Source organism: Amphibalanus amphitrite, unplaced genomic scaffold, assembly GCF_019059575.1.
Source record: "Amphibalanus amphitrite isolate SeventyFive unplaced genomic scaffold, NRLGWU_Aamphi_draft 001646F_arrow, whole genome shotgun sequence".
NCBI lineage: Eukaryota > Metazoa > Arthropoda > Thecostraca > Balanomorpha > Balanidae > Amphibalanus > Amphibalanus amphitrite.
In genome coordinates this window covers 18427-31277 of record NW_024883139.1, presented here as the reverse complement: position 1 = coordinate 31277, position 12851 = coordinate 18427, and the positions used below count along the sequence as shown (strand labels likewise).

The 12851-nt window shown below is 45.9% G+C and overlaps 1 protein-coding gene across 1 annotated transcript in view; it reads left to right on the top strand.

Annotated features, from left to right (window-relative positions):
- LOC122374358 overlaps window positions 1–12851 on the top strand; it is a gene marked incomplete at its 3' end in the record, with an annotated part of 31355 nt that overhangs the window by 284 nt on the left and 18220 nt on the right. Inside the window, exons 2-10 of the mRNA XM_043353050.1 lie at window positions 280–364; window positions 678–875; window positions 1154–1291; window positions 1664–1813; window positions 1988–2083; window positions 2672–2914; window positions 4001–4136; window positions 4374–4613; window positions 8702–8865. Of these exons, the coding sequence (XP_043208985.1) occupies window positions 298–364; window positions 678–875; window positions 1154–1291; window positions 1664–1813; window positions 1988–2083; window positions 2672–2914; window positions 4001–4136; window positions 4374–4613; window positions 8702–8865 (1432 nt within the window). The remainder of the gene's footprint in view (window positions 1–279; window positions 365–677; window positions 876–1153; window positions 1292–1663; window positions 1814–1987; window positions 2084–2671; window positions 2915–4000; window positions 4137–4373; window positions 4614–8701; window positions 8866–12851) is intronic.

The following is a 12851-nucleotide window of genomic DNA, read 5'->3' as shown; positions in this document are numbered from 1 at the left end:
TCGTCCATTTGAAAGGCGACTTTTCAAATGGAAGCCGCTGGAACCTTCAGCGAAAGCACCATTCATTTGGCGTTTGCATGATTACCGATTTTGTAATTCAGGAATGCCTTCTCTCCTGTATTATTGCACCGACTTTACTGTTGTTTCTCCCATTCGGCTTTCTCAACAGCCTCTCTAGTCTCATTTTTGTCTATGAAAGCGGCTCCTGTATTTCAATAGCACATATGAAGTGGACTGTATATTGTATAAACTACTCGCCTATCTGCCCGGTATTTTCAGATCCGTAGACAGAGCGCCATGGCCCGACCTTGTATGAATATTGGACCCAGGAACCATATGGGGCTGTTGACGGCGATCATTTTATGTAAGTCAAAAATGATTCCGACATGCATCGAAACAGTGCTTTTGCTGATGATTACAAAGGTGAAAGCGAAATGCAATTGCTTTGCCTTTTTGTCTTTCTTGAACCAATGACATTGACTGTGATATAACAAACTTCGACAACATGTAATGGTCTTAGAATAAGTGAAGCATCTTCTAGAAAGGTTTTAGGATCGATAATTTTTTTTGCACACGTAGGCTAAACATGTAAAAGGTGAGGACAAAGTAAGTCATGATTTCAAAAGCACCAGTGAGACAGCAAAACTCAACCACCAATTCGTCTCCAATTTCCTCAGATATCTGTCTGCTGAGTCGGGTGCTTGGAGCCCCCGATGATGTAGAGGAGGAGGTAAAAGACGCCTCCGCTCAAAACGAAATGGTTAGGAAGGAGGCTAGAAAATGGCGACAAACTTCAACTGCACTCAACGACCTTTTACTCTATGGGTACAACGCCAGACTGCTGTTGAACGCCACACTCGCTCATCTGGATACATGTGAGTTGTGTTTCTGGAGTTTTGTGTCCATGTTTTAAATACAAAGGCATCGATATAAACTCGTCTGACCTCCTTTATGGTTACGTCTATACCAATATGCCGCTTTTTTCTTTGTTTAGCCGCACATGATGGTTTACTGCTTCTTCCTATGCATATTATCACATACTCGTACGTATGTGACTGAACCATACCTGTTTGAATGTTGTAGCATACAACAGGTACTTGTGGCCTACTTGTAGGTATATGTGATCTGACAATGTTGATTCCTGCCGTGTCAGACGCTGCGGATCGGGTACTGACCGGACCTGTGCCACCCTGTATGACCGGACCCTGTCGACCCCCTGGCCGACATGACCCGACCGTCTTCGCCGATCGACATGAGGTCACATTCGCAACGACTAACGATAAATACGCTGGTGGGTTGCAGCAGTTTGGCTGTGAGACTTTCGGGTTTAGACTATAATAAGTGGAGCGTAAGTTTGATGAGTATAATTGCATGCAGTTTAATCGTAGTCAATATCGGTCGTCTGAAGGAAAAATGTTACAATGTTCATGTTATGATTTTTATCAAAATATGAATATGAAGGATAGGCATTAACGCGATAAACCATTGTGTCTTTTTTCTAATTGCATTATCGTTCGTAATTGTCCATCACAAAACAACTACCAAGATTCCTTCGCGTTCAGCTTACACTGCCTATGAAGGAGCTGCTGTGCTAAAAAAAGAGTATAAAAAGCTATTATTTAGCCAGCACCATAAATAACTCAGTCGCTTGTGCTGTTGGCAGAGCTTTGTCCGTCCCGAAGCGGAGATTTCCGCCACCCCACGGACCGTCAGAAGTTCTACCGATGCAACGAGTTTTATTACACATTAGAAGACTGCGGGGACGGCTTTTACTTTGACTCCACCAGACGCTTCTGTTTGCCTTACGCGAAAGGTATGTGGAAAATGGACGAAAAATACCGATATTTCGAATGATTTTTTTCCATTTTCAGCCAACTGGTACATGCAACATAAAACCAGTGAAGACGTATTGGTAGAGTGCAACCTGACGATTGTTATTATTTTTATTTTTTATCCTCATAATTCTTGAATTAACCCTTTATTGCAGCTGCGACATCGGTGGAACGGGATATGGAAGCGCTACTGCCCAAGGAAGAAACTGACACAAGCACAAATGGATCTGTAACTACAATGCACGGAACAGGTCAGTAAAGAAGCTTAACGCAATAATAAACAGTTCATTCAATAGGGTCAGCGGAAGAAATTTGGGAGATGGCATCATTTATTTGAAAAGAATGCTTCGAAAAATATTTGTCCCCACTGATCAATTACCTTCCGCAGCTAAATCCTAGCGGCTAGCAGTATGTATACTTATTTGTAAAGAATCGTTTATCTGTGAGTCTGGATAATGGGACAAAGAAGACGATGCGCTTTACAAACTGATGTTCGGCGAACGCCCAGTACAAACCATGCAATGTGCATTTACTTGCTCATACTTCTGCGGTAACTGTAAGATAGCTTTGGCCTGGTCGGACTGGAACTCACACGGATAGATGAATGTCTTGGTGTGCTTACTTGTGGTGCGTCCAATCAACATTGGCCTGACCCAAACTAAGCCCATTCGGCTGATGGGTGTGCGTGCACCATTGGAGGTCAATAAATGATTAGCACAAAGCTGACACAACCCGTCCCAGACAGAGCTGGCCAACTTACAGAAAATTTGTCAACGCGACCTTTTGATTACCCCGAGAACAGACTTCACTTGACCTGACCTGTCGTGACCTGCCGTCAGCCGGCTGGCTGTGTGCCGAAGACCGCCTGCCTGCCGGCCGCCAGTGGGACCTCAGCAGGGCCGGGGTGTCCGGCTGCTGGGCTGAGGCCCTCCGGCGGCGGGCCCGCCACCTGGCGGTGGGCCTCTCAGGCTGTCTGTACGGTGACCTGACCTCACTGGTCACCGGCGGACCCTGCTCCAATCGGTCACTGCATGTCATCGATGTCCAGCAGCATCAGAAGCAGATCAGCAAACTGCGGCCAGGTGGGAGTTGGACACATTGCTTTACGTGTGTGGGAGACATATGTAGGCTGTCGTAATGTCTTTACAGGCTTTACTGCTGGTTCGCTCAACACTTGCAATTTAAAGTTTTGACTTAGAATAAATAATAGGTACGCGAAAAATTAATGTCAGTGTAACATGATCTTGTCCAATTTAGAGCGTCGTTGATATTTCGCGCTGTTTTGCGTCAAATCATACGCGTCCAGCCAATAGAAAAACAGGTAACTGGGGTCTTACAATGCCGAGGCCTCTTGCACCAAACTACCTACCCAGGTAAATTCCGATTTTACCTAAATTCTCTTGCACCAAACTACCTACCAAAAAACGCTACCGTGAAAATCTACCTAGAAATTCTACCGAGCGGCATCGGAACTTACCAGTTGTTGAACTGCGACCGGCTGTTTTCCTCTTGCACCGAAAGCCGGAAAGTAGTACTCGCGGAGGAAATTTTGACGTTTTGAAGGTAAATTCGGGCCTCGAAAATAACTAGCAAAAGCTTAGGTAAAATGATTCAATTAGTAACAATAGGCACAATACATGATATTCCACGGGTACTTTTATGTAAATTAGGCATTACAAAATGTTTAGACAATGATAAATCAATGTTTTATGAGTGAATAATAATATAATTGACCAAATGCTCCATGGGTTCACAGAGGTGCTTCTCCGTACCAAGGCGATAAACCTCCGTAGCAGAACAGCCAGGTTGAAGACTCACTCGTTGCCATGGAAACGAAGCTTATTTGTTCAAGTAATTTAATATCAAAATAACTTCTATCGGTATTTACGTAAATGAAAAATGATTTCATAATACCAAAATGTATATTAATAAAAACAATATCCATTTAATTGTTTTCTTTAGTTACTATTTGTTTGCGCCCACAAATAATTCGTCGCCAAACAGCCAATCAAAACAAATCCTAAAAACGCGAGCTGTCAAATTTACCTAGGTAGGTAGGTAGGATGGTGCAAGAGAAGCTACCGCCGTAGGTAGTTTTACTAGGTAGGTATTTTGCCGATTCTACCTAGCTAGGTATTTTGGTGCAAGAGGCCTCTGATCTCTTTCAGGGGCGAAACTGTGGATAACAGGCAGCGATCTGGATGGCATACAGTGGGTGCCAGTAAACCTCAATGGTCCCGCCACGCTCCGCACCTGCACAGAGGCGTGTGTGGAGCAGGGAGCCGGATTCAGCAGAGTTGATCAGTAAGTGCATGTGGGGTCTCACAAAAATATGCATGGATTTAAAATCGCATAACTTGACCATTCTTATTTGTCATTAGCTAATATTGCATATTGCACTTTTATTCATCGCAGTTCTTCTAGCAGCAACGAAGCCTGCATGATATGATTGGACTCGTACCTACACATGAGGCATCAGATATGTTGCAACCGATATATTTTAGCACAAGGGTATTATTCCTTCAATTTACCCTGTCACAGCCAGGGATGTCGATGCGGCCTGTCGTCTGGACCTACCTCGATCACCACCGCCCTGCCGGTATGGAGGGACGCCCTCCCGGCCGCTGTGACCCCTGCAATCATCCTGAGCCTGTGGCTGCGCCTGCCGAGGGGCGCCAGCTGCAGCCCTGGGGCAGCCTCCGTCGCAGAGGACCCAACAGCCGTCCAGGGGACGATCGACTTCTGCGAGAGCCGCCGGAGGAAAAACTACACCACTGGCGGGTGGGTAACTACATACAGCAGGGGCATTCCACGATAGAGCGACCAAAGGCGTACACCCTCATACTTTATTTTTTGCTTAAAATTGGTCTAATGGGTTGTTATGGGCGGGGAAGCCAGCTGTGCCAAGGATTTTTTCTTCGAGCAACGGTTTCCAAGATATAGCCTCAGGCAATTCCTGGAGGTCACGCTACAACCCTATGTTTGGCGGCTTATAACTCAGAAACTATTGGTTTTCTATGGTAAAAACTTTATATGGTTCAACTCGCAATCAACCAGCAAACGTTTTGGCTATCTCGGATTTTCGATTTTTGAAAATTTTGATCACGTGGCATCTCGATACTTTTTTTGAAGAGTGACCTTGATATTTTCCCAACTGAAAGTCGCAATTTTGTCTGATGACGATTAAAGCCTTATCAATTGTCATTCATATGCGACAATAAAAAAGTGGCTTTCGGCCTGCATTGACCTGAGATCAGGTCATTTTTGACCTGTCCTTTATAAGTCAATGGCAGAAATGTCGGCTACCACCGAAACGCATCTGACCGGTTCAAATACTTTTGAATCATGCTGAGTTAGGCTATTATTGATGGCACTGGTGCAGCTTTGTATCAGTGACCCCCTGAAATGTCATCCGAGGTCACGCGTTGAACACACAATAATTTTCCGCTTTTGGCTGTACCTTTTGATCTAATAAAGAAAGAGACGTAGAATTGGCACTAATCCGTTTGCTTTCGCCTAGCGCCAGTTCGTTTTGCATTTCGATACCGATGACCTGAGGTCGAGTCAATTTCTTGACCACCCCATTTTAAGTCAAATGGGGAAAAATCAGTTCCCTTATTTTTACACTAAAACGCGTCAGAATTGCCTAATATACCATGAGTGACTCCATATGCGACTAACTTTGACTACCTTGAGACCTTTTTTGCTCTTGGTCAACTGTGACGTTGCTCTTGGGTCATGTGACGTCATTAAAGGTCACCAAATGTTTTTGCTAATAACTCCTTACAGGTTTGAGATACAGCCGCGCGGATAGTCTCATTGTGTGCAGCTCGTCAAGGCCCATCGAATGATATATATGATGACCTTAACCCTCGCCCGCACATGGGTGGTGGTGGTTGCCACCCCCCCCCCCCCCCCAGGTAGACTTTCTGCTCTGCATTCAACATTTTTTAGAGCTAGAAGGCTGATTTTTCGTATAGCTGCTCCTCTATCCTTTCTTGATGTCCATTGAAAATTTCAAGTTTCTGTGGTTTTTTGTTTCGGAGATATGACCTTGTTTTTCAGGTCATGTCATGACCCAAATGGCCAATTCTCAACATATTGCGTTGGCTATGGGCCTTGTGAGCTTTTGACACCTCGATTTCGGCTTTTTTTGCCAGTCTTACCTCCCACCTATCACGGAGCATGTTGTTCGACGATGTACAGATGTCAAGGTCAGGGTCAAGGTCGACCTAGGTCATCTAAGATAATTGCGTTTTAGGCAAGCAGAATTTACTTTTGTGAAGTTTTTTGACTGCATTTTTGGTAAAAGCTTCTCAGATCATGATTTCATGTAATATGGACACATAAACAATCGGTGCACACATCAGTATACAGGGTGTCCCCAAAAAATGTACCTCATTTGAAATTAAGATATCTCAGTGTCTGAGCATACAATGATCCTAAATTTGGTACCATATGAAAGCTCATTCCATAGAATTTTGTTAGATATAAACTATTTTACTGTACGTTACGTGACAGCCGAGTGATAACGAAAGAGCAAAACCCTTGCCATTTCGCACTTGAATTGCTGCCACAAGTATTTCTAAATTGTGTCTCATGTCAACTGAAGACATCTCAGAAAATACGCACGTGATGATAGCTATAATATATTTTATTAACGCTAATTTCACGGCAATTAATGCTCCACATTTTTCATTTTGCACAATGGGGCAACTGAGCAAGGAGGAAAGGATTCAAGCTGCAAAATCCTACCCCCAAACCGGCTCTGTGGTGCAAACACAGCGGAAACTTAAGGCCCACTTCAAAACAAACAAACAAAAAAGCTCCTCCCAGACGTGTGCAAAAAGTGTGTGAACACCATCAGCCTCCAATGGCTACACCACACACTTCCGAGATCAACGATGGTCTGGCTCAACGAGCACATGGGTAATAGGATCATATCCCAGCGTGCCAACGTTAGCTGGCCGCCACACTCCCCAGACCTATCGCCCCTTGACTTTTATCTGTGGGGGTTCCTCAAGAGTGTGGTATACGCAAAGAATCCTCAAACTCTGGACCAGCTGAGGAACTCGACCTGGACATGCATCCGGAAAATCCCGCTTGAAACATGTGCCCGCGTAGCCCAAGAGTCCTAAAGACGCTCCGCCATGTGTGCCGAGCAAAAGGGAGGGCACTTCGAGCGTTAGCACGGCTGAACCTTTGACTGGGATGTGATGCGATGTGTGCTTGTTATGTTAGCAATGCATGAATGAAACCTAGTTTCAATATTTCTGATTGTTTTCTTCTGAGTTGCTCAAAATATCGGCAAAACAATTGAAAGCTTTTTCCCAGGAAGACCCGTGGAAATAGTTGAAGAGCGAAATTGCAAGGGTGTTGCTCTTCCGTTATCACTCGGCTGTCACGTAACGTACAGTAAAATAGTTTATAGCAAACAAAATGCTATGGAATGAGCTTTCATATGGCACCAAATTTGGGATCATTGTATGCTCAAACACTGAGATATCTTCATTTCAAATGAGGTACATTTTTTTGGGACACCCTGTACACACAGACACACACAGACATACAAACACATATAATTGACCTTGACCTAACTTGACCTGAAATGACCTCAGCAGCAAAAACCTGGTCGGGTAGTGTGACAAAGAGGTTCTAGCTGGCTTGGCACCAGAAAACGGCATCGTCATCGGTATATGATAAGCAGCGCACTTGATATCCAACGGTGACCCAAAACAGCAACATCTCTGAGTTTGACCTGACCTGAAAGGTCAATGACTGACCTGAGAAGGTAAAACTGGGTATCATTGGATTCGTCTCTTCCCAAAGAATCTTTTTGGTCTTTACCGCTAAGCTCTATCTCCAACAAGAACGAAATGGCGCGGGGGGTGGCAACCCCCCCCCCCATGTGCGTTCTAGGATGGGAAAATGGCATGTGCGGGCGAGGGTTAAGGTCACGTGACCTAAGGTCAACTTTTGACCTTGACCTTTCGAGGTCAACATACACATGTTTCGATGCGGATCGACGAGAGGAGCACAATGGTGCTATTAGTTTGTTCCTAGCTGGGATACTTCGAAAGTTATTCATGAAAAAACTTCATATATATGTAGTGCCGCCATTTAGACGTTCTTTTTACCCCTGTGACGTCATCTTTGACCTGACCTGAAAATGACTCGTAATAATGGGAATCCTGACCTGAGGTCAACGCAGGCCGAAAGCCACTTTTTATTATCGCATATGAATGGCAATTGATAAGGCTTTAATCGTCATCAGACAAAATTGCGACTTTCAGTTGGGAAAATATCAAGGTCACTCTTTGAAAAAAGGTAAAGATGTCACGTGATCAAAATTCTCAAAAATCGAAAATCCGAGATAGCCAAAACGTTTGTTGGTTGATTGCGAGTTGAACCATATAAAGTTTTTACCATAGAAAACCAATAGTTTCTGAGTTATAAGCCGCCAAACATAGGGTTGCAGCGTGACCTCCAGGAACTGCCCGAGGCTATATCTCGGAAACCGTTGTTCGAAGAAAAAAATCCTTGCCACAGCTGGGTTCCCCGCCCATCACAACCCATTTGACCAATTTAAAGCTAAAAATAAAATATGCGGGTGTAAATTTCAAGTTTTTTTTGTCGATCTATCGTGGAATGCCCCAGCAGACATGCACGTAACACAGTATGCATTGCATGTGCAGTGCGATGGTAGAAATTCCTGAATGTATTTTAAGCATATCAACGCATATTCATCAACAATCAACACACTAATGAAGCACCTGGGTCTGACCCCCCCTCTCTCTCTCTCTCTCTCTCTCTCTCTCTCTCTCTCTCTCTCTCTCTCTCTCTCTCTCTCTCTCTCTCTCTCCTCGCAGCCCTCTGTTCCACTGTTCGGCCGAGAGCATGACCCGTTTGGGTCACGCGCGTCGCTCACAGTGTGAGATGAAGCCAAAATCTGTCACAAGGAGCCAGACCGTCGACGGGTTTCGACTGACCAGCCAGAGACGCGTAACCGTTCCAAGGACCAGCCGCGCCAAGGGTAAGCTACAACTTGGCATATCTGTAGCTGTATCCGAAGGTTGGGACTTTTCAATTAATACAACTTGGCATATCTGTAGCTGTATCCGAAGGTTGGGACTTTTCAATTAGACAATCACTATTCTTTAGAATTGTGATTTTCTATTGAAAATCCCAACCTGAGCTACCTCTCTAGGGGGGTGTTTAGCGTTTCGGCCGCGATTTTGGTCATTTTGATCCCCGCGAAAACGGATAGTTAGATTTTCTTGCCATTTTCAGCGTTTGGTCCCGTGTGGGGGAGCTACCTGCTGGCAAAGTTACAAAAAATATAATTGACACGTTTTGGGGTAATCGGCACGTGCATTTTCCCATAGGGTTAACATGGGGAAAAATTGAAAATGCGATTTGCGCAAAATCTGTTCAGTAATATTTGTCCACTTTTTTAGGGTCAGTTCTTGGGCTGGCACCCCACCCGTCGGTGGTAACCGTTTAAAATATAATTAGAGAACTTTCGGGTAATTGGCACAGACAGTTACCCCATGTTGAGCCTATGGCGATTTCGAAAAATTATTTTGAAATCGATTTGGCAAAAAATTTCCACGTTAGATTTTGAAAATGCTCCAATATGTTGTGCCCCGGGGTGTCGGCTACCACATGGTATGGGTCAGATATGGGGCGATTGAAAAGCACGTGCCACGTGCAAACGTGTTTGATGGGGTAACCTCCGGGAAAATCCGATATTGGCCAACTGGGGGTCCTATGGCGGGGAAACCACTCCACCTAGCGACACCAAATCAACGCAGCCGGTGAGCAGATGAGTCCAGCTTGTCGCACTAGTGGTCACGTGGCGCACGTGCTATTGCACGTGCCGTGGCATGGGGTCAATTTTTGTGCTTAAATACACCAACGTTGTTAAATGCAAGGAATGGGGGAAATGGCCGTCAGGCCGTCAGTTTTTATGATAGGTATCCGAAGGTTGGGACTTTTCAATTAGACAATCACTATTCTTTAGAATTGTGATTTTCTATTGAAAATCCCAACCTGAGCTACCTCTCTAGGGGGGTGTTTAGCGTTTCGGCCGCGATTTAGGACATTTTGATTCCGAGAAAAACGGCACGGTAGAATTTTTTGCCATTTTCAGCGTTTGGTCCCGTATCGGGGAGCTACCGGCTGGCATCGGTCGCTTGAAATATAATTAACCCGTTTTGGGGTAATCGGCACGTGCATTTTCCCATAGGGTTAACATGGGGGAAAATTGGAAATTCGATTTGCGAAAAATTTCGTCAATTATATTTGCTGATATTTTTAGGATCGGATCTCGGCCTGCCACCTCACCTTTTGATGTTAATTATTTAAAAATCATAGGGTACAATTTCGGGTAATCTTGACGGACAGTTACCCCATGTTGAGCCTATGGCATTATCGAAAAATTATTTTCAAATCGATTTTGCCAAAAATTTCCACGTTAGATTTTGAAAATGTTCCAATATGTTGTGCCCCGGGGTGTCGGCTACCACGTGGTATGGGTCAGATATGGGGCGATTGAAAAGCACGTGCCACGTGCAAACGTGTTTGATGGGGTAACCTCCGGGAAAATCCGACATTGGCCAGCTTGGGGCCCTATGGCTCCGAAACCACTCCACCTAGCGACACCAAATCAACGCAGCCGGTGAGCAGATGAGTCCAGCTTGTTGCACCAGCGGTCACGTGGCGCACGTGCTATTGCACGTGCCGTGGCACGGGGTCAATTTTTGTTCTTAAATGCACCAACATTGTGAAATGCAATGAATGGGGGAAATAGCCGTCAGGTCGTCAGTTTTTATGATAGGGTCGATCTGAAAACGGGTATAGGCACAGAATGAAGGGGGCTAAAAAACTGCTATCTCGGATTTTTTGTAAAATGAAAAATTTAAAATTCTGGGAAAATTATATATTCGAAAGGTGAAATTTCCCTAAATTTTCCCGTTTTTCGAGTTTAGCCGTCCACTGTTCAGAGACGGTGACACCGGCCGGGGTCATTTTTTACATGCTGATGGCCACGTCGATGGGTCATCACGTGGCGTGAACGGTGAAGCAATCAGAGGTCCGGCACGTGCCACGTGGCCACGTGTTTGAGTCGCGTACCTCCCAGATTACCGTGTGTTTGCCGATTTGTGGCCTTATAGCACGAAAACAGCACCAGCCAGGAAGCCTGAAATGGCACAATCGGTGAGGGGACAAGTCCTGCTTGCACTACCGGTGGTCACGTGGCACACGTGCGAAGATGGGCACCTTCGTGGCGGAGATATTTTATAGTGAAATATTCAAATGTACATAACTTTGTCAGTTTAAGTCCGATTGGGCTAGAATTTGGTGGCTGGATGCATTGTTAAGCGGCAGGAACAAGTGCGCCACGTTTGTTGCAGTGCGCCACGTTTGTCTCAAAGCGCCATTTTTGCCGCAAATCGCAGAATGTGCGTATCTTTGTCGAACATGGGACGATTAGGATGCGCTGTGATTGAGGTATGGCTGCCTTAACGGCAGATATGAATGCATCACATTTGCCGCAAGGCGTCATATTTGTCTTAATGCGTCAGTGTTTGCGTTTTGCCCACGGCGGGCGTTTTTTGCGGCGGTGTTTGAGTTTTTCGGGGTTTGCGTTTGACGGCGGGCGGCCGTTTTTGCGTTTTTGGCGGTGTTTGCGTTTGGCGGCGGGCGGCCGTTTTTTGCGGCTTTTTGCGGTTGGCGGCGGGCGGGCGTGCGTTGTGGGCGTTTTTTGCGGCGGTGTTTGCGTTTTTTTGCGGTTTTTGTGTTTGGCGGCACGCGGGCGGGCGATGCGGGTGTTTTTGCTGTTTGCGTTTGGCGGCGGGCGGCCGTTTTAGCGGCGGTTTGCGGCGGGCGGCCGTTTTTTTTGCGGCGTTTTGCGGTTGCCGGCGGCCCGCCGTTATTTGCGGTTAGCGGCGGGCGGCGGGCGGTCGTTTTTTTGCGGCGTTTAGCGGTTTGCGTCGGGCGGCCGTTTTTGCGGCGTTTTGCGGTTCGCGGCTGCGGCCGTTTTTTTTGCGGCGTTTCGCGGTTGGCGGCGGGCGATGCGGGCGTTTTTTTGCGGCGGCGGTTTTGCGTTTTTTGCGGTGTTTGTGTTTTGCGGCGGACGCGCGTTTTTTTTTGCGGCATTTTGTGCGTTTTTTCTGCGGTTTTCGGCGGGCGGGCGATTGTTTTTTGCGAAGTTTGCGTTGGCGTTTTATGCGTGCGTTTTGCGCGTTTTGCGGTGTTTGCGTTTGGCGGCGGGCGGGCGGTTTTTCACGATTAAAGTCCCAACCTTCGGATCCGCAGTGCTGTTCGACAAGCGCTGCCCGGGCCTATCCGAAGGTTGGGACTTTTCAATTAAGAACAATCACTATTCTTTAGAATTGTGATTTTCTATTGAAAATCCCAACCTGAGCTACCTCTCTAGGGGGGTGTTTAGCGTTTCTGCCGCGATTTGGGTCATTTTGATCGCCGCCGAAACGGCTCGGTAGATTTTCTTGCCATTTTCAGCGTTTGGTCCCGTATGGGGGAGCTACCGGCTGGTACCGGTCGCTTGAAATATAATTAACCCGTTTTGGGGTAATCGGCACGTGCATTTTCCCATAGGGTTAACATGGGGAAAAATTAAAAATGCGATTTGCGCAAAATCTGTTCAGTAATATTTGTCCACTTTTTTAGGGTCAGTTCTTGAGCTGGCACCTCACCTTCTGGGGGTAATTATTTAAAAATCATAGGGTACAGTTTCGGGTAATCGTGACGGACAGTTACCCCATGTTGAGCCTATGGCGATTTCGAAAAATTATTTTCAAATCGATTTTGCCAAAAATTTCCACGTTAGATTTTGAAAAAGTTCCAATATGTTGTGCACCGGGGTGTCGGCTACCACGTGGTATGGGTCAGATATGGGGCGATTGAAAAGCACGTGCCACGTGCAAACGTGTTTGATGGGGTAACCTCCGGGAAAATCCGACATTGTCCAACTGGGGGTCCTATGGCGCGGAAACG